At 38.8% G+C, this 25,761-nt stretch overlaps 2 protein-coding genes across 2 annotated transcripts in view; both read left to right on the top strand.

The window, feature by feature from the left end:
- The first annotated feature begins 1,627 nt into the window (after positions 1-1,627).
- LOC137079143 (interferon-induced very large GTPase 1-like) lies at positions 1,628-11,129 on the top strand. The gene is made up of 2 exons (XM_067447107.1): positions 1,628-2,983; positions 6,453-11,129. Exons 1-2 carry the CDS (start codon positions 1,628-1,630, stop codon positions 11,127-11,129), a joined length of 6,033 nt encoding a protein of 2,010 aa, XP_067303208.1.
- The window catches only part of LOC137078336 (interferon-induced very large GTPase 1-like), a 147,645-nt gene continuing 124,845 nt past the window's right edge, over positions 2,962-25,761 (top strand). Inside the window, exon 1 of the mRNA XM_067445531.1 lies at positions 2,962-2,983. The gene's annotated coding sequence lies outside the window, so the exon portion shown is untranslated. The remainder of the gene's footprint in view (positions 2,984-25,761) is intronic.

Here is a 25,761-nt window from a genome sequence, read left to right on the forward strand (position 1 = left end):
TTAGGTTTTACAGCCTACACCTCCCTGCGACTCTGAGCACTAGGGTGCTTCAGTCCTAATTGTGCCTGGTCTCCAGCTTCACAATAGGGCAGGCGTACCCTTGGTGTGGCCTAGTGGGTACTCGTTCCCCAAATTCGTCATTTCGACACAGTGCGAAGTTCCTTCGATATAGGGAACGTCTTGGGTTATGTATATAACCCTTGTTCCCTGAGAGGGAACGAGCACTGCATCTCGTCGCCACACCGCGTATCGCCTGAGAGCGTTTTGCTTCATCGCGATAATTGGCGCTACTATGCGCCGGCCTCCCCTTTATAGCCTACGGTTATGCCGTCACATCTACGTCATGACGAAACACTAATCAGGATTGGACTAGTTTCATTCATACTTCAGATGTGTTGATGCTTAGGGAGCATCCCCAAATTCGTTGTTTCGACACAGTGCTCATTCCCTCTCAGGGAACAAGGGCTATATACATAACCCGAGATGTTTTTAAGTAGAAAATAGTATTTATATAAAGATATAAAATACAGAGTATTGTAAATTATATCTTTTAATAAAAATAAAAACAAACAACGATATCATCGTCCATCGCAATGTTTTACTGTAAACATTGTCAACTGCCAATTTAGGGGACATCGCCCAACCCTCCCAGACAATGGGCCGTTCAACCACCGAATCCTGCAGTGTCTGTAAAATAGAACTAAGTGTGCATCACTGATCATCGTTCTTGCTAAAACGTATTTTGTCATAACATGAGATGTGCAGTTTAGTTTAAAGAGGAATTATTGGAATTAGCCTGTATTTAATCATTATGCACATCCACATTTTGTTTATCTAAATTAATACATTTTTGTTTAAATTCCAAGCAATGACTTTGTCATTTCAATGCATATCATCATTAATGAAACTGGAACATAAATGTACTCTACACATGTATCAAAATGAAAACAGTTTTGAATTGTTCTTACTTCATTAATTTTCTGAATCTAGTAAAATAGTTAGTACGCATGGGTCAGAGTTTGCGTGCAGGTGCGCAAATTGTCCTGTCTAGTTTGTTTTTATAAATCAACTTAGGCGTCCCAAGTGGCGTACGCCTCTTTCAGGGCCTGGTTTGTGCGTGTGCAACAGTTATAAACGTCAGGAGACCCCAGGAGAGGCTGTGGCTCAGACCTAAACATATCCTTTTCTGCTGCGACTTTATGCCTTTTATGCAGAATCTTTCAGCAGAATTGCATTATGGTCCTCCTAAATTATGGTGCTAAAAAAAGATTTACAAACCTACACAGTAGCTGAAAAAATAGTTTTGGAATCAGATCTCAACATCCACAAGTTTAAGATCGGTTTCAGTCAGTCATAAAGAAATGATAGTTTGGAGAAGTCATTTCAGGAAATTGCCTGGGATGATGTGTTGTATACAAATTCATGTAATACAATTAAACATTAACATAATTGTCAAATTAATATTAAATTAATTTGATTTTGATTTTGGTTTGTTATTTTGTATTAATAATAATTCGTACAGATTGCTCCTGGATGTTTGAAGGACGAGGCTTTAAAAGACACTGTATCAAGCAGCATGACTCCAGCGGTTTTCTCTTTTTCAGATTCAAGCGAGGATTCAGATGACATGAGGATTGTCCTGCTGGGAAAAACTGGAGTTGGGAAAAGTGCAACAGGAAACACAATCTTAGGGAGAGAAGCATTTAAAGAAGACCTGTCTCAAGAGTCGGTTACTAGAAAGTGTCAGAGAGAGACGGTTGAGGTAGATGGCAAAATCATTACTGTGATTGATACTCCAGGACTGTTTGATACTAAACACAGTCATGAAGAAATCCAGAGAGAAATCACAGACTGCATCTCCATGATACTGCCAGGACCACATGTGTTTCTGTTACTGATACCAGTGGGACGTTTCACTCAGGAGGAAGAAAACACAGTCAAGATCATTCAAGAGACTTTTGGTGAAAACTTCCTAATGTACACTATGGTGCTCTTCACCAGAGGAGATGATCTGAAGAAGAAGTCCATTGAAGAGTATCTGGGAAAACCAGGATCTGCTTTGATGAACCTCATTGGACAGTGTGGAAACAGATACCATGTGTTCAATAATAGTGAGACTGAAGACCGTGTGCAGGTGTCGACATTACTGCAGAAAATCAATGACATGGTGAGAGCAAATGGAGGGAGTTACTATTCATGTAAGAAGTTTAAGCAGATGGAAAGAGAAAAACAAGAAGCACAGATGAAGATGCTAAGAGACAAAGTGGAACAACTGAACAGAGAGAGAGGAGAACTCCTGGCCAAATATGAAAAAGAGATAGAGAAAATTAAAATGGAGAGGAAGGAAGAAATAAATAATTATGATGCAGAGAAAAAGAGAAGAGAAAAAGAATTCAGAAAGAGTGAAGAACAATACAAAATACAACAAAAGAAACTGGAGACAATGTTACAAGAGGAAAGACAGAGGAGAAAAGAGGAAGACAAGAAGAGGAAGGAGAAAGAACAAAACATAAGGGATCAATGTGATGAGAACATTAAGAGAGAGAGAGAGAAAATAAAAGTAGAAATAGAAAACATGAAAACAAAGATGGAGGAAGAAAGACAGAATCATGCCAGTGAGAGGAGAAGAGAGGAAGAATTTAGTGAAAAGGAAGAACAATACAGAAAACAGATAAAAGAACAAGAGGAACAAATGCAGAAACATCAGGAGGAAATGCTAAAACAGATGCAAGATGAGAAAAGGAAGAGGGAGGAAGAAAAACAAGATTGGATCAAACAGCATGAGATACTGACAAAAGAAATCCAGAATGAGAAATATCTAAGAGAACAACAATGTAAGATTTATGAAGACAAAATTAAGGTAATGGAACAACAGAAGCAAGATGAACTGTTGAGACTAAAACCATTGGACTATGAAGAAGACAGAAGAAAAGAAATAGAAAACATGAAAATGTGCTGCACCCAAACAGCCTCTTCTCTAAAGGTAAGTGATCAATGAAAATCACAGGTCAGGGCCATTTAGAGTTTTTATAACCATTAAAGGCCGGGACACACCAAGCCATCAGGCAACCGTTGGGCATGTTGGGCCATTTTTTAAGGGTTGTTAAGCTTAGTTTGTTTTTGGTGTGTTCTGCACCGTTGGATCGGATGCTGATTCTGAATGTCAACACAGTGTCTAAGGTCGACGATCAGAGAGATCACTTTGATTGGCTGTTCAGCTTAGCGAAACAGCGCACAAGAAAATAACTGACGAAAGCAAAAAAACAATGCCTCTAAGAGGGAATACACTACAGACCCATCATTTGAACAGGGGATTATTTTAATTATAACCAAGTGCTGACAATGCCAGCGATGCCATAGCAGACATAACTAGAGCTACACAAATCAGCCTGTTATGAGCACTGCTTGCTTTGTACAGGTGCTGGTCATATTATTAGAATAATATCAAAAATTTGATTTATTTAAAACCATTTAAAAAGTGAAACTGGTATATGATATTCATTCATTACACACACAGACTGATATATTTCACATTTTTATTTATTTTAATTTTGATGATTATACCTGACAAGACAACTAAGGAAAATCCCAAATTCAGTATCTCAGAAAATTAGAATATTACTTTAGACCAATACAAAGAAACGATTTTTAGAAATCTTGGCCAAATGAAAAGTATGAACATGAAAGTATGAGCATGTAGGCAGCACTCAATATTTACACCCGTTTCACACATACTCCGTTTGCAATCCGTATGCGATGCGTATTTTGTTCCGTAGCCTACACATGTAAACAGATTACAGCTTTCACACTGTGTGCGGATGCGGTCTGGTGATCTGTTCCAGGAGCGGTGCATATACAGCAGTGCAGCGATCGTTTCTATTTATTTATTTATTTTTTGCTGGATGCGCTGAATTAAAGTGACAGAGCATGTTCGCATTAAAATAAACATGTATTGATGTGAAAATAGTAATTTCACCACAGATGCATATAATTTGAATATAATTACAATTCTAGTAAATTACAATTCTAGTCTCAAAGTTATCACATGGCTTTTTGCCTCGGGTAAAGCAAGGAAAACAACGCCATACCAGGCATTTAGCTAAATAAGGAGACATAATGGACAGCACTCGTCCTTCCTCCTTTCTTGGAGATGGAAAAACAATGACCTGCTGGATTTCTTGTAAAAATAAATAAATAAATAAATAATAATAATAATAAATAAAAAGAGGATTTACGAAATAAAAGATTTTTTGTCTATTGTAATGTTTGTGATTTTAACATTGACAATACCATATGTTTAAATGTTTTTCCACTTGTGTTGCATGAGCAACGTAATATATAAATCTAAAGGCTATATAATTATAAAGGAATTGGAATAAAGGAATTGAATGAAACGTTGTTTATATTAGTGCTTTTAAACATGTAATCTATGAAAGAGTGTATACAAGTGAATGGCAATGATGACTAGCCATGTTCAGTAGCCTAACAACTTTTAAATTTGAAATAAAAATAATGAATAAATGTCGTCTTTGTGGTATACAACTGCGGATAAGTGGTGCACTGCAAACACGGCATATGTGAAAGCACAAAAGCCCGTGCAGCTCCTGCATCGCATACACACTGCAGACGGAGTATGTGTGAAACGGGCATTAGTTGGGGCTCCTTTAACCTGAATTACTGCAGCAGTGCGGCGTGGCATGGAGTTGATCAGTCTGTGGCACTGCTCAGGTGTTATGAGAGCCTCTCTATTAATGTGCTTGGACACAGACTTTTGTGTCTTGCCCTCCTTGTGCAAGTTGTCAATGGTCGTCTTCCCCATGATTGCGTCGCCTACAGAACTAGACTGAGAGACCATGTAAAGGCCTTTGCAGGTGTTTTGAGTTAATTAGCTGATTTAAGTGTGGCACCAGGGGCCTGTACCATGAAGCCAGTTTAGCTGGCTAGCCAGATTTGTTTAAGCTTAGTTTGTGCCAATCCTGGGTTTTAGGTACCATTAAAGTGGTTTGACTTTTAGCTGTGTTCATCGCCATAGTAACTTATGCTCCACGGCTAACCTGCTCCAGGGCAGGTTATGTTCTGGATATGAGATCTCAAACTGAAATTGGACCAATCAGCTGTGAGTAAAGGGACACACCTCTGATTCAGTAAAGTCCCCTGTTTCTACTCCAAATTTAAGGTCACTACATAGCAAATAGTTTTTAAAGACTAAAACGTCTGGCTTTTAACAATGCTTATTTATAATAATATCAATTTTGAATGATTTAGATATAATTTATGTAATTATTATACCCGTAATCAATTACACATTTATAATTGTAGTAAATTAATAATGAATAGGCACTTTGTTAAAATTAATATTAATAGCCTATAAAGTCATACAAATAAGCTTTAAAATCAATAAACAAAGCCATTAAAAAATTAAATAAAAATAAAAAGCTGACTGAGCTTAGACGTTCAATTCTCTCTCTATATCAACTAAACTATCTTCATAACTTTTACTTGCATTGACGTATAATATTTTTTCTTTTAGTTGTCCTCTTTCATAAATAGCTTTTTTTTTTCTTGCTGTGTAAATTTGTTTAAATTCTTAATATATTTCAATCATGTAATATTCTGCAGAAGAGCAAAATTAATCTTGCTGCTTCTCTCGTGAGAAGTGAATCTCAGTGATCCACAGCGTGTGATTGGCTGTTCACTGCTGATGTCATCTGAACTCAGGATTAAAGCCTGAGTTGACAGAGAAAGCTGATGATCAGAATCATGGTACCAACAAAGCCTAAATAGATTGGTTTGGTTTTGTCAACTCAAAACTAATCCTGTAACCCTGAGTTTGTTAATCAACCATCATGGTACAGGCCCCTGGTGTCTTCAGTATTGAACTTTTTCACATTTTCGGAGATATTGAATTTGGGATTGTCCATAGTTGTCAGTTATAATCATCAAAATTAAAAGATATAAACATTTGAAATATATCAGTCTCTGTGTAATGAATGAATATAATATACAAGTTTTACTTTTTTAATGGAATTAGTAAAAAATAATTCACCAAAAACTCAATGAACCGATTTTTTGAACCATTTTTGTAGGTTTGGTGTGTCCCTACCTTAAGAGATGAGTATATGGACAATACTATAGGTTTACAACCTACAAACATAATATGATTGACTTGCAAATATAACACACAACAGAGAATTATGTTTTCTTCCCTTTCAAATGACAGGCCCCTATATTAACTTTTTTTTGTCTATAATTTTAAAATGCATCTAGAAAAACTTTCAACATTTTTGAAATTAAAAATTTAAAGCTATTTTTTTAAATAAAAAATGTAATTACCATAATTATTCACTAAAATATGTATTTTTTTCCAATCTGTGTATATCATTATATTATCTTTGCTAATGTTACACAATAACATTTATTTTATGTGTTTTATGTGAATGTGTTCATTACAGAACTATGAAACTGGTCAAAACCAAAAACTTGGACCAAAAAACAACGAACAACTTGAAGAACTCTATGATAGACTAAATCTGACAAAAAGTCATCAAGATAAATTAAAAAGATCAGAAATTCTTGAAATCACAAAGTCATCATTTCATTCTCAGGAACTACAGGAAGAGAATGAACTGGTAAACTCGTTCCTAAACAAGTTGATGAACATGGACTACAGAGCAAGAGAAACAGTCATAAAACATAGGAAAAAAGAAGGTAAAAAAGACCCGGATATTCACCCAATGGATGTTCAGATGGCCATTTTTCATTGTGCTGATGGTTTCCTGAAGCAGCTGATAGTGACTAAACTCTCACAGTGTCAGTATTCACTGCCTCTGCTTGTTCCTGATCCATTCACTCAAGAGATTGAGTTTCCTCTCTGGACATTTAGACAAATCAACAAGAGCTGGAAGAAGACAAATACAAACAATGAGATCTTCAGTCAAACTCAACCAGTCTACAAGGCTGAGACTCCAATGGTGGCTTTCTTCAGGTTTGGTTCAGTGTCTTCATCCAAGTCTCAGCTGATGAACGGCCTCATCAATGAGAAACACAACACATTCTTCCACAGGAACTGCTCAGGAAGTAGCAGAACCAGAATCCTGATGGATGGAGTGGTGGAGATCGCCTGGTACTGCCCTTCTGGGAAAAAGACTGACGCATTTAATGACTGTGTTGCTTTCTGTAATCTTCATGGAGATGCAGCAGCCAATGAGAAACAATATGAGATTCTGATCAGTATGTCTTCTGTGAATGTCCTCTTCTTACCTGATTTTGGACAGAAGAACCACTACAAGGGTTTGGTAAGATCACTCTTCAAATCTCCTCAACCTCTCATTTGTCTGCTCACTGACAATCACTGTGATAAAACTGAACTGGGGAATGGAAAATTCATATTCGGTCTTTTGGACAAAAACCAGTCTGATGTGTCGAATCAGATAATGGAGACGATCAGAGTGAGTTTGAGCAAACAGAAATTTACCTTCAAACTTGAAGATGTGGCCAAACACACAGGAATCAGAGTAGATGAGCAGGATCCAGAATGCCGAAAAGGGAAAGAGGCAGCAGTTCAGATCATGGGATTACTGAGAGGAAAGGATCCAACGACAGTGAAAGAAACAAACCTGCCCTGTCAGGGGAAACTGTGGCATGACTGGTGTAAAAAGAACAAAGAGCTGCATCATCTAGAAGGAGAAAATCTAGAGCAAGATAAAAGTACCAAACTGAAGAACATGAGAGAAATAAGAGAAAAGCAGGTGAAACAAGGATTAGAAGATTTTATGATGACATTTATTGAAACAATGAAATCACAGAGTGACAATGAAAAAAAATATTTTCTCAGATGGATGATGAACCTGTTGGATGAGTTCACTTCAGAGAAGCTCTGTGATCTTCATAAGGGATATAACAAGAAATGGCATGAAGTCTCAGCACTGAAAAAAAATCCTAGCAATCTAGATCAACTGCAGACTGAACAAACAAACCTGGAAAACATATCAGAGCAAATCAATAGGACAGGTTTTGGCTTGGAGCACATCATGAGAGAGTTTGGTCAGATCTATGAATCGTGGTCATCTGTGACGAACAAGGAAGGCCTGCAGTTTGACTTCCGTTCACTCTCAAGTCTTGCAGCAGAGATGATGATCTCTGGATTTCCAATGGAGCTAATGGATGGAGATGCTGCTCATGTTCCTCTCACCTGGGTCACTGCTGTTCTAGGTGAACTTGTTAAGAAACTGGGAGAACAGACCAGAATCTTTGTGCTGTCAGTTTTAGGGATTCAGAGCTCTGGGAAATCCACCATGTTGAATGCCATGTTTGGACTGCAGTTTGCCGTCAGTGCTGGCAGATGCACCAGAGGAGCTTTCATGCAGCTGGTCAAAGTGTCAGAGGAGATGAAAACCGAGCTGAAGTTCGACTTTATTCTGGTTGTTGATACTGAAGGACTTCGTGCACCAGAACTGGCTGGAAGCTCAACAACACATCGTGACAATGAAATGGCCACATTTGTTGTTGGTCTTTGCAATATGACCCTAATCAACATCTTTGGAGAAAACCCATCTGAGATGCAGGACATTCTTCAGATTGTTGTTCAGGCCTTCATGAGGATGAAGAACGTCAGATTGAGTCCCAGTTGTATGTTTGTTCATCAGAATGTGTCAGATATCACAGCTGGAGAGAAAAACATGGAGGGAAGGAGACGACTGCATTCGAAACTGGATGAAATGACCAAAATCGCTGCTAAAGAGGAAGTCTGTGATGCAGAAAGATTCAGTGACGTGATTGCGTTTGATGTACAGAATGATGTGAAGTATTTTGCTCAGCTCTGGGAGGGCAGCCCACCCATGGCACCACCAAACCCAAACTACTGCGAGAACATTCAAGAACTGAAGCAAAGTATTCTAACACACGCTTCAAAATCAGATGGCATAATGCTGACACACCTAAGAGACCGTATTCAGGATCTCTGGGAGGCTTTGCTTAATGAACAATTTGTGTTCAGCTTTAAAAATTCCCTGGAAATTGCAACATACAAAAAACTAGAGACTGAATACAGCAAGTGGACCTGGAGCCTTCGCAGTGCAATGCTGGAGATTGAAAACAGACTACAGAATAAAATAGAAAATGAAGCAATTCATGACATTGAAGAATTTAATCTTGAAAGAGAACTGAATCCGAAAAGGGAAGAAGTGAAAAAGACAATGTCTCATTTCTTTAAGAAAGACAGAGATTCAGGTGTATTGAATCAGTGGAAAGCTTCATTTGAGATAAAAATAAAAGAGCTTCAAGAAAACATTGTGAGGGAAACTAAGAGGAAACTAAATGGAGTTCTTCAGCAGCGTCACCTGAAGAAAAAGATGGATGCACAGAGGACACATCATGAAAACACACTCTTTGAAAAGAGCAAAGAACTTGCTTTAAAATTCAAAGATCAAGCAAATGATGAAAATTTCATGAAAACACAGTTTGAGTCCTTTTGGAAACAACAGACAGCTGAGATCATCAGAGACACTCCTTTAGTCAAAGATATTGACATATTAAAGGATGTGACAAAGCTCTTCAGTGAGACCAATGCAAGTCTCCCTTTAGACCGAATGAAAGAGAGCAGTATGCACAAAGATATGATCTTTATGCCAAGCTATTCGGAATATGTACAGTTGAAGAAATCCAGTGGAATTACAGGAGCTTTAAAAAATGTGTACAAAGGAGCTAACGAGATAATTGGTCTTGTTTTATCTAAAGAGGATGAATCTCAGATAAGATCCTTAATCACAGACATCACTGAACACACAGAAGAAATGATTCAGTCATTTAACATTGCAAAGATGGGCTACAACAACAGCTGCATTCAACAACTCGTAGATTACATAAAGGCAAGAATAATGCAGCATGAGGAAGGGGAAAACGTGAAATATGTGTTCAAGGGTGAATTCTTTGTGGATCTGGTGTTTTGCATATTTCACAGAGCAAACAAGACATTCACTGATCAGTACAAAATGTTCAGGGAAGCCAATGATCCTGTTCTCTATTTTGAAAGGAAAAGTCAAGAGTATATCAGGATTTTTCAGAAATACTGTCAAGGAACAACATCAGCTGCTATTTTTGGTGAATTTATTTGTAATAAACTGAAAGAGCCCATTCAGCAGAATGTCTACAGAAAAACTGCCAGAGATTTAGCAGATGAAATGACGACAAACTGTGAATCACTAAATGGGAACCGATCAAACCTGGAGAAACACATCCTGAGGAGACTGGCAGAAAAGGAGAATTTTAACGCATACATTACCTACATTAACAATCCCAAAGAACACTTCAAGAATTTCATCAGAGATGAAGTCAGTCAGTACATCACTGAAAGATTTGAAGAGAGTGTTCAACCTATGATGGAAAACAGCATTAAACAGCTGGAGCAGAAGATCACAAACGCAGCACATGAATCCACCAAACATGTTAAAGAGATCAATGGAGATGCTTATCTGTGGTTGTGTCATTTCACACAAGAGCTCTCTGATGTGCTGGTATTCTCTCTGAATGACCTCACTGGAGTGAATCATGATGATGTTGAAGTCAGCTTCCTAGAAGATGTGATAATGAAAGAACTTCCTTCTGTAATGTCTGACATACTTAGCACATTCAGCACAGAAACTTTTCCAGTGAAGCTGGAACACACAGACAGACCAGATGAGCTTCTGATCGATCACTTCTGTGACTGCTGTTGGGTTCAGTGTCCTTTCTGTAAAGCCATCTGCACCAACACAATAGAAGGCCATCCTGGAGATCACAGTGTTCCTTTCCATCGTGTTACTGGAGTAAAAGGGTTTAAATACAGAGGAACAACAAACCTATCTATCAGTATCTGCACATCAGCAGTAGCCAGTGATCGATCTTTCTATCCAAATAGCTCAGATGATAAAGTCCTCTGGAAGGAATACAGAAAAGCAGGTCCTGAATATGCTGCATGGAGTATCACCCCGGATCTCTCTGAGCTGCCGTACTGGAAGTGGTTTGTGTGCAGATTCCAGGAAGATCTGGAAAAGCACTACGGAAAAACCTTTGAGGGAAATGGCACGATCCCAGACGAATGGAGAAAATACTCTCAAGAGGAAGCTATTGAGAGTCTGGATGAATACATATAATGAAGAAATTAACAAGGACTCTGATACACAATACACAGTTGGGCGATATCCCCTAAATTGGCAGTTGACGATGTTTACAGTAAAACATTGCGATAAACGATGATATCGTCGTTTGTTTTTATTTTTATAAAAATATATAATATACTATACTCTGTATTTGATCTCTTTACATAAATACTATTTTCTACTTAAAAACTATAATTTCATTATTTTAGTAACCCAAATAAGGACTCACTGGGTTGCACGTGATGGGGGAAAAAAGTAGCTTCCTTCCACTTAAGAAGAGTTGTGCACTTTTTATTTTATGCCTATCTCTTTACATAAATACTATTTTCTACTTAAGCTATATTTTTGTTATTAACCCAGTGTTTTGTATGTGAATGCTGCTTTATATAACCACAGGAGTAAAGCACAAAGCTTTGTTTACAAAGGAAATAAATTTGCAGATGTAACATTGCAGCCCTGGATGAGAGAGGTGGACTGAGCCCAATTTAAGATTTGCCAGCTTTTTAATTCTGTTTTGCGATCTGGTCACCCGATTTTCTGATTTCCGTGAATTTGAACAATAGGCCTAACGTTAATCCATTTTAGCCCACTGGACATCTAATTTCTTTTCTCAAATCTTCACTCACGTCGCACTCATTTTCACAGGAAATTATAAACGTTTCTTCCTTTTGTTTGTGTATAATTAAGTCTATTATACCCATACCTGTCAAGTATCCTGTTTTGGCCGGGAAAGTCCCGAATTTTAAGACATTGTGTATCTTGCATCTAAGGGACGGAGGCAGACCCCTAAATCATTGTGTCTTGGTCTAACTGTTCGCCATTTAACAGGTTCATCACAAATTGTATCACTTCTAAATAGACTAGGGCATTGTGCTTCATGGGACACAGTTGTTAGTCTAGACACTAGCCCTGCCCAACTACAACTAGTAGAGGGCAGTGACAAAATACCAAAGGGTTTCTCAAAGAAGGTTCCTACAATACTTGTGTGGGACAATATTGACTTTGGGGAGGAGACACTGTCAGGTCGTGGAACTACCCACCACACAAATGGGATTATGCTGCAAAGTTCTGTAGTTGAAACTGAGTCAACAACAAACAGGCAACCACTACAGAAGGGAGTTTCCTCATTCAAAGCACCCCCTAGCATCCCTATAGAACAGTACCATCAGTCTAAAAGACAAGGACCACAGAACTTGTTTCATCATGAAAAGGTTCCATTAGAGAGAGAGACATACAAATTGAACACCGCATCTGCCGCACAAACTGAACTGGCATACGTTTTTATAAAGTCCATAGATGCTGAAAGATGCACTATCCCAACTATCCATGCCCCCAACAAGTGACGCCCTGTACCAACACTGCAAAAGGGCAAACTACCAAGCAGCCATAATGAGACAGTCTCTGAGAAGTGTAATGTGTGCCCCTTCACCCGTTGGCAATGGATGGCACCTTGAGGATGGGGAGTTAACAGTGACCTGGATGACTAGAAATCCTGCCCCTGAAAGTATGTTGCAGGTAGTCCACTGCAGTTGCAAGCACGGCAAATATGAGACCGGAAGATGTTCCTGTATGTCTGCAAGACTGTCTTGTACCGATTTATGTCGGTGCCAAAATTGTGCAAATGTTTCCCAGGAAACAGAGGAAAGCGCTACATGGGGTGATGGCTTTGATGATAGTGATAGGGATGATACTGATGAATAAAGACGTGCTGTCAAATTTTAGGCTGATTTTGAGCTGTAATTAATCTATTGTGGATTTTTTTTTTTTAATTAAGGGGGCAGGGAAGCATTTTGAGTCATTTAGCAAACCTGGGGCAAAGTGTACTTCTTTTTTTATCTTCTAACTTTCTATCTATCTTCTATCTTTCTGTGAATACACAGTGCCTACTGAAAATGTTTATGTATAAAACTTCACAGTGTTGCTACATTTACAATGTTTATGTTTAATTTTTCTTAGTGCCAATCTGTTAAATTTAAGAGTATTTTCTACAAATTTGCCATATGTCATGGTCTACATTCACACTTGAGTATAGTAATGCACTAATGTCTGTCTCAAATGTTAAGGTACATATATAAATCTCAGTTTGAGAGATATTTTGTGTTGCTAAAATGAATAAAATAAAGTTACAAGCAAAACCAGCAGTATAAGAATTTCGTTTTTTTTTTCAATTCACAATTATATACATTTATGGATTGTGACCGAAAACTGCAGGATATTTTGTGGAGAACTTTTAACATAAAGTCTAAAAGGGTGTTGTCTATGCAAAAATGCATTTAAAAAGTAGTCCCCAGGTGTGGGAACAAAAATCACCTTTTAGAGACTTTTTCCTAGTTCACCTTATGGCCTATTACCCTTCTTTCCCGCCGTCCTCCCGTATTCGTATTTTCCCATAAATCTCCCGTATTTTAAACTGTGCTATTAAAAAATAATAATACCGGAGTAAAAGGTTGTAAGGTTGCCAGAATAATAATCATACACGGTGTGTTAATAGGCCAGAGGAGAACTGGCACCCCGACTGAGTCTGGTTTCTCCCAAGGTTTATTTTCTCCATCATGCCCTGATGGAGTTTTGGTTCCTTGCCACTGTCGCCTTTGGCTTGGCTTGCTCAGTTGGGGACACTAAAAATATGATTAAAGTTATTCAACTTATTATACAAATAAAATGTATGAATTAGGTCTTATTTAATTCTATAAACTATAATACTGATCTGCCAACATTGTCGCTATATGATAAATTAAAATAAGCTGATAACATCACTGTTTTCTCCAGTACGACTGTACAGCCAAATCTAATTTTGTCGCAATATTATCCTGTTTGACACTGTGAAGCTGCTTTGACACAATCGTGATTGTAAAAGCGCTATATAAATAAAGTTGATTGATTGATTAAAAAAAAAAAAAAAAATCCAATCTGAGCTCTGTAACTAGCCTCGCGATAACTTCCATCTGCACTAGCCTACAGGTGGCCGTTGTCGCGAGGTTATAGTGTGTGAGGTCAGATGATGACGAGTGACAACGCGGGGAAAAACAAAACAGACCCAGAGACGGATGATGGACGTAACTAACGATAGAGACGGAAGGCACTCCTGCCAACAAACCCAACCCTGTGTAAATACCGTGATCAATGGGACAGCGAATTTAATTTTCTGAAGAGGAGCAGGTGGGGGACAGTCACGCGTTTTGTAAGTTTTGTAAATGCGTCTCATCATGTGTGACAGCGGAAGATCTTTTAAAGTGACAGTAATCACTTATAATGACAATGTAAAGAACAAAAGTAATTGCTCACTAAATACTGTATGCTCTGCTCTTGAGTAAATAACTTCAGTAACGTTGCCTTTAATAAGGATTAATCTATATATAATTTATAACTTATGCAGTGCAAACTGATAACAATTTATGTACATTTCCCACTTGATAAGCTGTTATACAGGTAGGAAGAGCACAGGTACAAATAAAATGTATTATTACTATTATGGGTTTATGTGAGGATAAACCCATAATAACCCCCCCCCCCAATCCCGGATTTTGGTACCCAAAAGTTGACAGGTATGATTATACCCATTCCATCTATGATAAATACTGTAGGACGAATACCTTTTGACAAATTTTATTTTATTAAATTTTATGTTTGTGCTTGTTATTAGACCTGAGGCGCGTCAAGTTTATTTGAATAGTGCATTTCACACCCTGAAATTTTACTTTCGTTTTCTCTGGCAGTGCATAATCAAACATAGCCTAAATGTCTTGGCCCTGTGGAAGATAAAATCCGCTCTTCAGCCCTTTTACAACAAGTGTTGCTTTGCAACATCAGGAGAAAACATGAAGACAAAGATATTCGAAAAGGTGTCTATCCAGCTCGTGTCCCACATTCATCTCAAAGCACAGAGCGGCATAGGACGCATCTTTACGGGGGAAAAGGCTAGGAATCTATCTACAGATCTTTTTTAAACTAATATTTAATTTTCTTATATTCTTTGGGTCACCATTATTTACTGATAATCTAAAAATAAGTTTTACAGGCTGCAGTGAGTTGTTTCACTGATGGAAAATAGGGCTGGGATAAACGATTATTTTTTTAAACGATTAATCTAGCGATTATTTTTTCGATGCATCGATTAATCTAACGATTAATTTTTCCTGTCCGATTCGGTTACGATTCGATTCGATTATTGATTATCTCCCCATTAATTGCCTAATAGCAATTTATACATGTTGATTTAATTATCTGAATGAAAAAACGAATTCCTTAACATTGCAATATATGTTTATTGCTCTTAAAATTCCAAAGTAAGACTATACAAGAGCAATGCATTCAATAAAACCTTGAAAACATAAAGTAGGCTACACACACACACACACACACACACACACACACACACACACACAAACACACACACACACACACACACACACACAAATAAATAAGTATTAACCTACAACAAAGAAACATATTATACGATTTTTCTATGTATGCAACTCAGCCTACAGGCTATGCCTGTAATACATCGATTAAATATCAACAAGTTGGTTAATCAAATCCGGGGACACACTGCAAGCGTGAGCGTCTCGGCTGCGTGGCGTGTCCGTTTTTGTTTCGGCTCACATGTTAACAGGTTGGAGTTTGCACACTGCCTGACGCGTGGAAAACGCGTGCATGCTGGAAATAGAAGAGCGCCTATTTTTCACGTGTGTTGGGAGCGTCTCCAGGCAAAATAGAATAGGAAAAGATGTTTATATATCATTTTGACACGAATACATATTATTAAATTACATTTTCATGTTTGAAAGTCATAAATAATACACATAAATGACATAAATGCAGATATAGGCCTAATTGTAATAATAAAAAACGTCAATTATCGATTTTGAAATATTGCAACTGTCAATACAGAACGAAATATTCTGTAGCCTATTTTGCCGTCAATACCATGGATATGTGGCTACTCCCGACGTTTTCTTTGCTGTATCAGTAGGCTATTTATGTTTAACATTAGGAATAGGGCTTCCCTCCGCATCAATAGCAGCAGCAGCGCCGCGTCAGACACGCTTCTAGTGTGCAAAGGCAGAGAAAACGCCACGCAGCCCCGTGGCTGACCAGCAACAGAAACGCCACGCGCATCCGCGGCATGACAGTGAAAAAAGTTACATGTAGAGTGCATTATGGGCGCCAATATTCTGTTTAAAACCGGAATAGTCCTGGGATGAAACTGCTCACTTAGAGGATGGATACCCTCGGTCACATCAGCGCGATTAGACATTGAACATTTTACATTTAAAACAGCTTATTATGTAGGTAACGTAGCCAATGTGTCCGATGCTTTCACTTGATGCAAACGTTTGTTTTTGTGATTAAAATACATCAAATATTACCAAAACATCTGTCTTCCTGTGTGCAGAAATTTGTTTATGTAGCCGTGACAACAAAACGCGTGCGCGCATACCTGTGATGCTCCGTGCGCACCGCGCGCCAACCCCATAGACTGTGGCCAACCCGCAAGCCTTGCACTTCTGAAAGTCTGAGGAGCCACTCGTGTTGCTACCATAGATATACATAATAAATAATATACTTAATTACATAATATACTTTATTATGTACATCTATGGTTGCTACTACTCTCCGGCGCCGCCATCTTTATTTTGAGTCTGACGAATCGACGCGCATATTACGTCGACGCGTTGTCCCAGCCCTAATGAAAAATAATCGATGTTTGAGCGTTTATCATTTCAAAATGTATCTCTCTCTCTCTCTCTCTCTCTCTCTCTCTCTCTCTCTCGCATCGCATATACTATAGCATTTAAAATAGCATAGGCTATATGCAGTACTTACTCCTAATTTAATTTAAATAGCAATCCCTGTGGGGGGTACGATGATATCGTCCATCAGCACAACCGTAAAATGAAATGAGATTATGTTCATACTTCAGTGAATTTGGCATATACTAAACTAGAATATTGCATACCGAAGCCGCTAAAAGCAGTAGTTTGCATAATAGATTCAAAAAGTAAAAGAGCGACTTAATCAAAGCGTTCTGTTCTACACAGAAGTAACTGATTTATACTTAAAGACAGTAGATGTTTGAAGAATATAACAAACATGTACATCTTATTTCATTAATTTACTTTCACACAGTTTGTCTTCTGTAGATTTATTGCAAGATGTACATTTACTACAAATTTTCAGATACACATATATAAGAAAATACATTCCACTATATTAACATAAAAAAAATTATACATCACTGTGAGAATAACACTTATTTTAATAATAATAATAAGTTTTATTTATATAGCGCCTTTCCAGAGCTCAAGGACACTTTACAATAAACAAACAACAATAAAGCCAAATGACAAACAGAGTAGACAGAACAACAGTAGGCAATTGAGAGTGCAAGTATAATAATACAGAAATCGGAGTGAGAGAAAAAAAAAAAAAAAAAAAAAAAACATCTTTAAGACCTATAACATTCAGAAAAAAGGTGTGTTTTGAGCATGGATTTGAAATCAGAGATTGTGGCAACAAAACGGAGTGGTCGGGGTAGAGAGTTCCATAATTTGGGTGCTATTACACTGAATGATCTGCCCCCCATTGAAGCAAGGCGATGGCGAGGGACAACGAGAAAGTTGGAATCAGCAGATCGTAGAGAGCGAGTAGGGTTGAAGGGGAGAAGCAATTTACAGAGGTAAGGGGGAGCAAGGCCGTGCAGAGACTTAAAAGTGAGAAGAAGAATTTTGAATTTAATACGGTAAGACACAGGAAGCCAGTGAAGATCATGCAGAATTGGGGAAATATGAGCGGAACGTTTGGTGTGGGTGAGTAGTCTGGCAGCAGAGTTCTGAATACATATTTTAATTTTGAAATGGAGCTAGCTGGTAGGCCAATGAAAAGTGCATTGCAGTAATCAAGACGTGATGTGACAAATGCATGGATGAGTGTTTCAGCATCAGAGATACTGATAAAGGGACAGAGCTGAGCGATGCGACGTAGATGAAAGAATGCTAATTTGGTGACGGAATTAATGTGAGAGTGGAAAGATAAAGAGGAATCAAAAATTACACCAAGATTTTTAACAGTAGTAGATGGTTTGATAAGAGTGCCAGCAGTCTCACAGGTGAAGTTGGTGGGAATTTTATTAGTGAGTGATGAAGGTCCAGTGAAAATAATCTCAGTTTTGTCCATGTTGAGTTTTAGAAAATTTGAATGAAGCCAATGTTTTATTTCATGTACACAAGCAGACATTTTGTCGGTTGTGAATGATAAAGTGGATGTACAGATAGTGTATAATTGAATGTCGTCAGTGTAAAAATGATATTTAAAACCATGACAGCGTAGGATCTCACCAAGAGGTAAGATATAGATTATAAATAATAGTGGCCCAAGAACGGATCCCTGAGGGACACCTTGCTTCAGGGGGACAGTGGGTGAGCGGAAATTCTGAAGAGAAACGTAGAACAGTCTGTCAGAGAGATAGGAGGAGAACCAGGAAAGAGCAGCACCAGAAATACCCACATCCGAAAGGCGCAGAATGAGTAGTTGATGGGAGATGGTATCAAAGGCAGAGCTAAGGTCAAGCAGCAAAAGCATAGATAGAGAACCAGAATCACCAGAGAGAAGCAAATCATTAAGTACCTTAACTAGAGCAGTTTCAGTACTATGTAAAGGGCGGAAACCAGATTGAAAAGGATCGAAAAGATTATTTTCAACTAGAAAAGACTGAAGCTGGGTGGCAACAGTACTTTCCAGTAATTTGGCTATGAAGGGGAGATTTGAAATGGGACGATAATTAGATAAAACTGTGGAATCAAGGTTGGGTTCCTTGAGAACGGGGGTAACAGCTGCAGTTTTGAGTGATAGAGGTAGTGAAGCAGAGGTAAGAGATGCGTTGATGAAATGAGAGATAGGTGCAGAAATGACTGAATGGCAACGTTTTAGTAGAGTAGTGGGAGCAGGGTCGAGATGACAAGATGTAGGGTTAGATTTCAAGATTAACTCGGAGACAGAAGAGGGAGTAGACAGAGAAAAAAGCAGCAGGGATTGACCAGGTTGATTCGGCAGATAACTAGTGTTAGTGGCATCATTAAAGAGACACTGGTTTACGGCATCTGTCTTTTCGATCATGTGAGCTAAGAATGAAGTGCAGAGTTCATCAGAAGCTAGAGCAGCATGAGACGGAGGTTTGATAAGTTTGTTTATTGACTTGAATAATGCTTTTGGCCTGTTGCTTGATTTATTAATTGTAGCCGATACAAAACTGGAACGAGCCAGATTCAGTGCAGATTTATAATTTTTCATATGATCTTTGAATGCCGAATGGTGAACAGTCAGGCCAGTTTTCCTGTAGTAACGCTCAAGCCGTCTACCAGTGGCCTTTAAGATACGGAGCTCAGGAGTGTACCAAGGAGATGAGTGTGTGGAAGGGACACTTCTGGTCTTGAATGGAGCATGCTCATCTAAGATATCCGAAATTATGGAGTTATAGTTGGATAGTATCAGTGAGGGTGAGGAGATATCAGAGACATCAGAGAGATTCGAAGAGGAAATAGAGGTACAAAATAATGAAATATCAACAGCTTTGAGATTGCGGTAAGATATGACAGTTGTAGAACAGTTTTTAGGGATAGGCAGGCTGAAACTAAAATCAAGAAATTTATGATCAGAAATACCAGTGTCAGTAGACGTGATAGAAGAGATATCAGCCCTTGATGTACAAATCAAATCTAGAGTATGACCACGAGTATGAGTTGGAAAATTAACATGCTGAGTTAGATTAAAACAATCAAGAATAGAAAGTAACTGGTTGGTGTTAGAGCAAACAGCATCAACATGAATATTAAAGTCACCAAGCAGTAGAATGGGAAATGACAATGAGCAGGCAATGGTCAACAGTTCACTGAGTTCAGAAAAGAAGTTAGACAGGATCTTAGGAGGTCGATAGAGCAGAATTATTATGAGAGAGTCAGCCTTCAAAACCATGTATTCAAATGAATTGGTGTCATGAAAGTCGAGTAGCTTAATACGGAGGTTGTCGCGATGAATGATAGCGAGACCACCCCCTTTACCATGGGGTCTCGGTCGGGATAGATATTTATATCCATCTGGCGTAAGCAGATTTAACTGCAAAAAATCTCCAGGAACTTGCCAGGTTTCAGTGAGAAGAAAAATGTCAAGGTTATTGTCAGTGATCATTTCGTTGAGATAAGAGGCTTTGTCCGAAATTGATCGACAGTTCAAAAGGGCAAAGTGATGATGTGATGGATTCAAATTCAGAGTATCTTGCTGATCGCTATCAGTGAGATAGATCAGCGAACGTTGAATGGAGGGACAGGCAGGCAGTTGTCTTGGCATGGAAGATATTCTATTGTTGGTCCAGATGCAAGGAGGAGAGTCAGGCTTTGAACAGTGTGAACTCAAGAGTGTGCGCCGCGAACGGTGTGTGTATCTTGGGCGACGGAGAATCCCTAGTCTCTGACAGTATTCATACGTCACCGAATCAAGACGCGGGCGGCAGTTAAAGGCCCTCAGTTGAGATGTGGAATATTCATTATCCATTACAGATGTAAGACAACAAAAAAATAAGGCACAGGAAAAAAGAAAAAGTGTTTTTGCACAAGGCATGTTGATACTGAGAGAGTGAAAGCCCAACCACAAGCAAAACTACGTTAGCCAAACCTGAACGTCACTTCACCAAAACAGCAGACTAAATAGGAGGCAACGCACCCAGATAGTAAGCAGTAAGCAAACGGCGCAACCGATAGAGAGAGCGGTAACTCACCCATCAGAAGAGCCGAGTGTGGTAGAGATGTAACAGGGAAGAAAGCTCGCAGCAGCCCGATGGCAGACTTAACAACAGTTCAGTTCAAAGTTTAAACAGTGGAAAAAGGATTAATCCAACTAGGCGCGAAACAGCTGTACAGTATTCACAGCGTCTAGCAGACAGCGTCTAGCAGACAGCGTCTAGCAGACAGGTGGTCAGTGCAGTGACAACAGTCCAGGCCAGGTGCAGTGACAACAGTCCAGGTCAGGGAAACGGAGTAGTCAACACGGAGCTCCGATGAAAACAAAAATGATAGAATATAAATAAATATATCCGAAACCAGACAAACAGTACAAACAATCCAGGATACGAAGCGGCAGCACAGCGTACTCGACCCGGAAACGGAAGTCACAAATGTATTTTCCATTCCCATTTTAAGTAGAAAACTACTGGCTGTTAATTCATACGGTCCTATTTCTCCCCTCCCGTTTTCTGAGAAATCCTTGCCTGGTGAACCTTAAACATGCTTTACCTGCTAACTCATGATATTCTTTATAATGTATCCTTGGTGTTGAGTATCTATACCCTATGTGGAATAAATCTATAAATCTCTGAAGAAGCTTGATCATGAAGCACTGTCTTCTGTGTCTGTTTCTTTTCCCGCCTGTGCATTCCTGATTGAAGAGGCTGATAATATTTGGAGCTCATTTGAACCCGAGCCTACTTTTGGTGGTGAGTTTGGAGGAATGCATTTACACCAAATTAAACCAAAACTCATTTCTGCTCCAAATGCTCTAGTGTGTGAAAGCACCTGCTGTAAGAAATGCTGTTTGCCTAGTATAAAAGTAATGATTTTGCCAAGATTTAAGCAGGATAAAATACAGCTCTGAAAAAAATTAAGAGACCACTTAGCATTGAGAAAGTCCAAGTTTTTCCAGAGCTGTTTTACTCCGTGTCTGATATAATAAAATGCCATATAAACAAATGCTCCAGGGTGTTAATAAGGGCAGTCTGAAGCGAATAAATGGATTCTTGTAAAAAAAAAAAAAAAAAAAAAAAAATCCATATTTAACTCATTATAAAGTAAAATACCTAGCTTCCGACAGACTGCCTTTCGTATTCAACGTTTAACCTCAGAAGGCCTTTATTAACCCAAAGAGCTGTGTGGATTACTTTTATAATGGATGGATGCACTTTTTTGTTGTCTTAAAATTTGTATCTGCCATTCGCTGCCATTATAATGCTTGGAAGAGTCAGGATATTTTTTTATATAACGCCAATTGTATTTGTCTGAAAGAAGAATGTTCTAAAAAACAATACAATTTTACAGCCTAAGAAGTATCCTTTAAAAGATTAGTTCACTTTAAAATGAAAATTTCCTAAAAATGTAACCCATCCCCATCTCATCCAAGATGTTTATGTCTGTCTTTCTACAGTTAAAAATAAATTGCGTTTTTGAGGAAAACATTCCAGGATTTTTCTCCACTTAATGGACTTTAATGGGAACCAACGGTTGAAGGTCCAAATCAATGCAGTTTCAAAGGAAGGGCTTCAGAGGCTCTGTACGATCCCAGACGAGAAATGGGGTCTTATCTACCGAAACCAGCGGCCATTTTCAAGAATAAAAAAATATTTATATACATTTTAACCTAAATTGTTCATTTTGCGCTGCTCTGCGGCACGCCACGGATTGTGTATTCATGTGTGAAAGGTCATGCTAGATGTTGGCAGAAGTACCTACCACCCCAAGCGAACATACGTGTGAAGACTAATACAAACAAACATCTTTTAGCAAAAAAACACTCCATCTTCAACTTCAAAATCGATCAACATCGTGGTTTAACCTTTTTTGCTACAGGATGTTTGGGTTAGTCTACACATGAGCATTTTGTAAACACGGAGGCGGTGCTTTGTCTAGTGTGACCTTGCCGAGGGGATTGCGCAATCTGTAGCAGAAGTGGTGGCGTTTCACAAAAACCTAGGATATCCTTCTGGCCATACAACAACAACAACATCCCAAATAATCACATTATATCTAAACAAAATGTGGAAAAAAACCCACTAAAAGAACTTTACAACAGACTTAACAAATACTGAAACAGCCCTTTAAATCACTGTCCTAACCACGAGAGAAAAAATAACTTTTCCTTATTAATTATAGAGTTTTTTGTACTAACCAGCCGCAACTGCGATTCACGCCGATTCTATTTTTTAAACAGTTTATATTTATGTGGCTGGAACAGCATACCAAGTATGACTGATGATTATTTAAAGGTGTCATGGACTGACTTTTAAAAAAATGTTATACCGTTCGTGTGGTTTTTACATTCAAAAACATCATAACTAATAAGTAATAGGCTATTTTCTACACTGGTTTTGAGGCTCTCTCCAAAACTCTGGGTTTTGATGGATATGACGCACTGGAGACTTGGAAGTAAACGCCCACGGCAAGGATTGGATAAGACTTGCATATTTAATGAGTTTAAGCTCCCCTGTCAGTTCAGGGAGAGGAGAGAATGAGGGAGAAGCAACCAGAATGATTATCTCGATCATAGGGCTCGTAAGCGTCTTTTTCAAACAAACACAATGTTTAATTTCTCATCAACCCACGATTGAATGGACTATTATTTTTATATTACACATAGCCCGCAAGATCAGACGATATAAGCGCGAACCTAGCGCATACACATACACGTTTGCCGTGCGCGCCGTCCTTCAGATGTCAACGAGAGAGAGAATAGCAGAACAATAACGGAATAAGAGATTCATCGGCCTGCCGGGCTTTGCGAGCCCTGGCCCATACGTGTCTGAGTTCAGCGTACTAAAGGTATGTTCTGTTAGACACACATAACCAAAACGATCTATAACAATGCAATACTATTACATATGAAAACATGTTTTACTCACGTGTGTTGCACCATTCCTGTCGGATCCAAATCCAGCATCAACTGGAGATTTGTTCACAAATGATCCCAGTGAACTGAAGTGAATATGTCTTCCCCACGTGAGCTGGAACTTCATTAAAAATAAAGTTCAACCACTCATTCCTAATATTAGGATCCAAAGGAAGCTTATGCAGCGACTGCTCTTTCACAACCAGGAATAGCGCAATATCTTAAAGGGGGGGTGAAACACTCAGTTTCAGTCAGTGTCATGTCAATCTTGAGTACCTATAGAGTAGCATTGCATCCTGCATATCTCCGAAAAGTCTTTATTTTTTTAATAATTATATAAGAAAGATGCGCTGTTCCGAGTCTTTCCGAAAAAAGCCGAGCGGGTGGGGGCGTGTCGTGTGAGCGGAGCTAAATAATGACGTGTGCGCGCCGCTGTTATTGGGTTGAGTGCGTCGTAAAGCTGTGTCATCCCTAACAGCGGGAAAAAACTTTATTCAAAATAAAAATATGGCTTTTAATCAGATACAGCCATACATCTATGATCCGGAATCAGACCCAGAGGCTGCAGTTGAACAGGAGCAGCAGCAAAAACGACTAGAGCAGGACGTCTCTATGTGGTACAAGTTATACACTAACTATATAATATGCTTAGCGACTTGTGTTATTTACATATTTATACTTGAATTATATCGTCGTATTTTTGTCTTTGAAGGTGTACATGTGGGAAGTGCAGTTGTGCACATGTGTGTGTGTGTGTGTGTGTGTGTGTGTGTGTGTGTGTTTGTGTGTTTACGCGTGGTTTGTGTAGACAGGTTAAGTTAGTGTTTATATAGAAAGACACGGAATAGTAGCGCATTTGAATGAAGAAGCGCGCTTATTTAGTTCAACATATTTCCCCCCTCTTTGTGTATTGTTGTTTGGAGTGCTTTTACAATACACAAACATAAAGTTACACATATAGTGGCCAGCTAAACAAATGTACACGCACTACACATCGCATGCTCCATTGATCAATTAACTATACGTGATCATGTTTGGGCTACTTGATGAGCATAGGCAAAGACACAGACATTTGAAGCAGTCTTACTCTCCGCCTGCGGTTCTAACGTTGGGACCTTTATCGTTGGGACTGCTCCATCCTTCAGCATTAGGCGATCGGGAAAATCCGGCGTCAAGCTGGGCCTTGTTTATGAAACAGTCTGCACCGAAATGCAGCGAACAGATATAAACATTCGCGCAACTCAGTTGCTGATCCGGAAAAGCAAATTCCATCCACTGTTGCCATAACGCAGGGGTTTTGGGGAATCTGTGCAGGACTGTCTTGGTCTGGCAACCAAAAACGCACTTTTTTGGTGACATTGTTATGTGAAAATCACCTGTCCAGCATCCTACAAGCCAGCGCTTTGATGGGCGTAGCCTGTTACTTTCGCTCTCTCCCTCTCTCCCTCTCTCTCTCTCTCTCTCTCTCTCTCTCTCTCTATCACGCTCTTCCGGTAGAATTGTCCGTAAGGCCCATACAAGGAAATTCCGCCCCCATTAACGTCAAAGGGGACGCATGATCTCAAAAAACTTGCCGAAACTTATGACTAACCGGAAGTAGTATTTTTGACAAAGAAATACTCCCATCAAACGTCCACCTTAACTTTTGAAACTTTGTCTATGTTTAGTATGGGATTCCAAGTCTTTAACAGTGTAAAAAGATCAGTATGCATGAAACAGCATTTCACCCCCCCTTTAATCTTCCTCGGCATGTATTGCTGTTGACCAGCTGCTAGCACGAGCCCTCCATGAGTTTGTGGGCGGGGCTACTGAACTACACGTGCTCATTATTCTGTAGAGGCGGTGTTTCTTCGCACTGACATCAGTAGAAGCACACGATCATTTTCTGGGCCTGGTCTATATAAAAGCTTTTCTTTGACTAACAATGAAGTTTTCAGCTCTGAAACTTACAGGATATTCTTATATTAGCATGACCTTTTAT

This window comes from Pseudorasbora parva, chromosome 6 (genome assembly GCF_024679245.1).
Source record: "Pseudorasbora parva isolate DD20220531a chromosome 6, ASM2467924v1, whole genome shotgun sequence".
NCBI classification, from domain to species: Eukaryota; Metazoa; Chordata; class Actinopteri; order Cypriniformes; family Gobionidae; genus Pseudorasbora; species Pseudorasbora parva.

Coding starts and splice junctions, on each gene's coding strand:
- LOC137079143 (XM_067447107.1), top strand. CDS start 1,628: ATGAGGATTGTCCTGCTGGGAAAAACTGGAGTTGGGAAAAGTGCAACA. Junction 2,984..6,452: donor AAACAGCCTCTTCTCTAAAG/GTAAGTGATCAA, acceptor TGTTCATTACAG/AACTATGAAACTGGTCAAAA.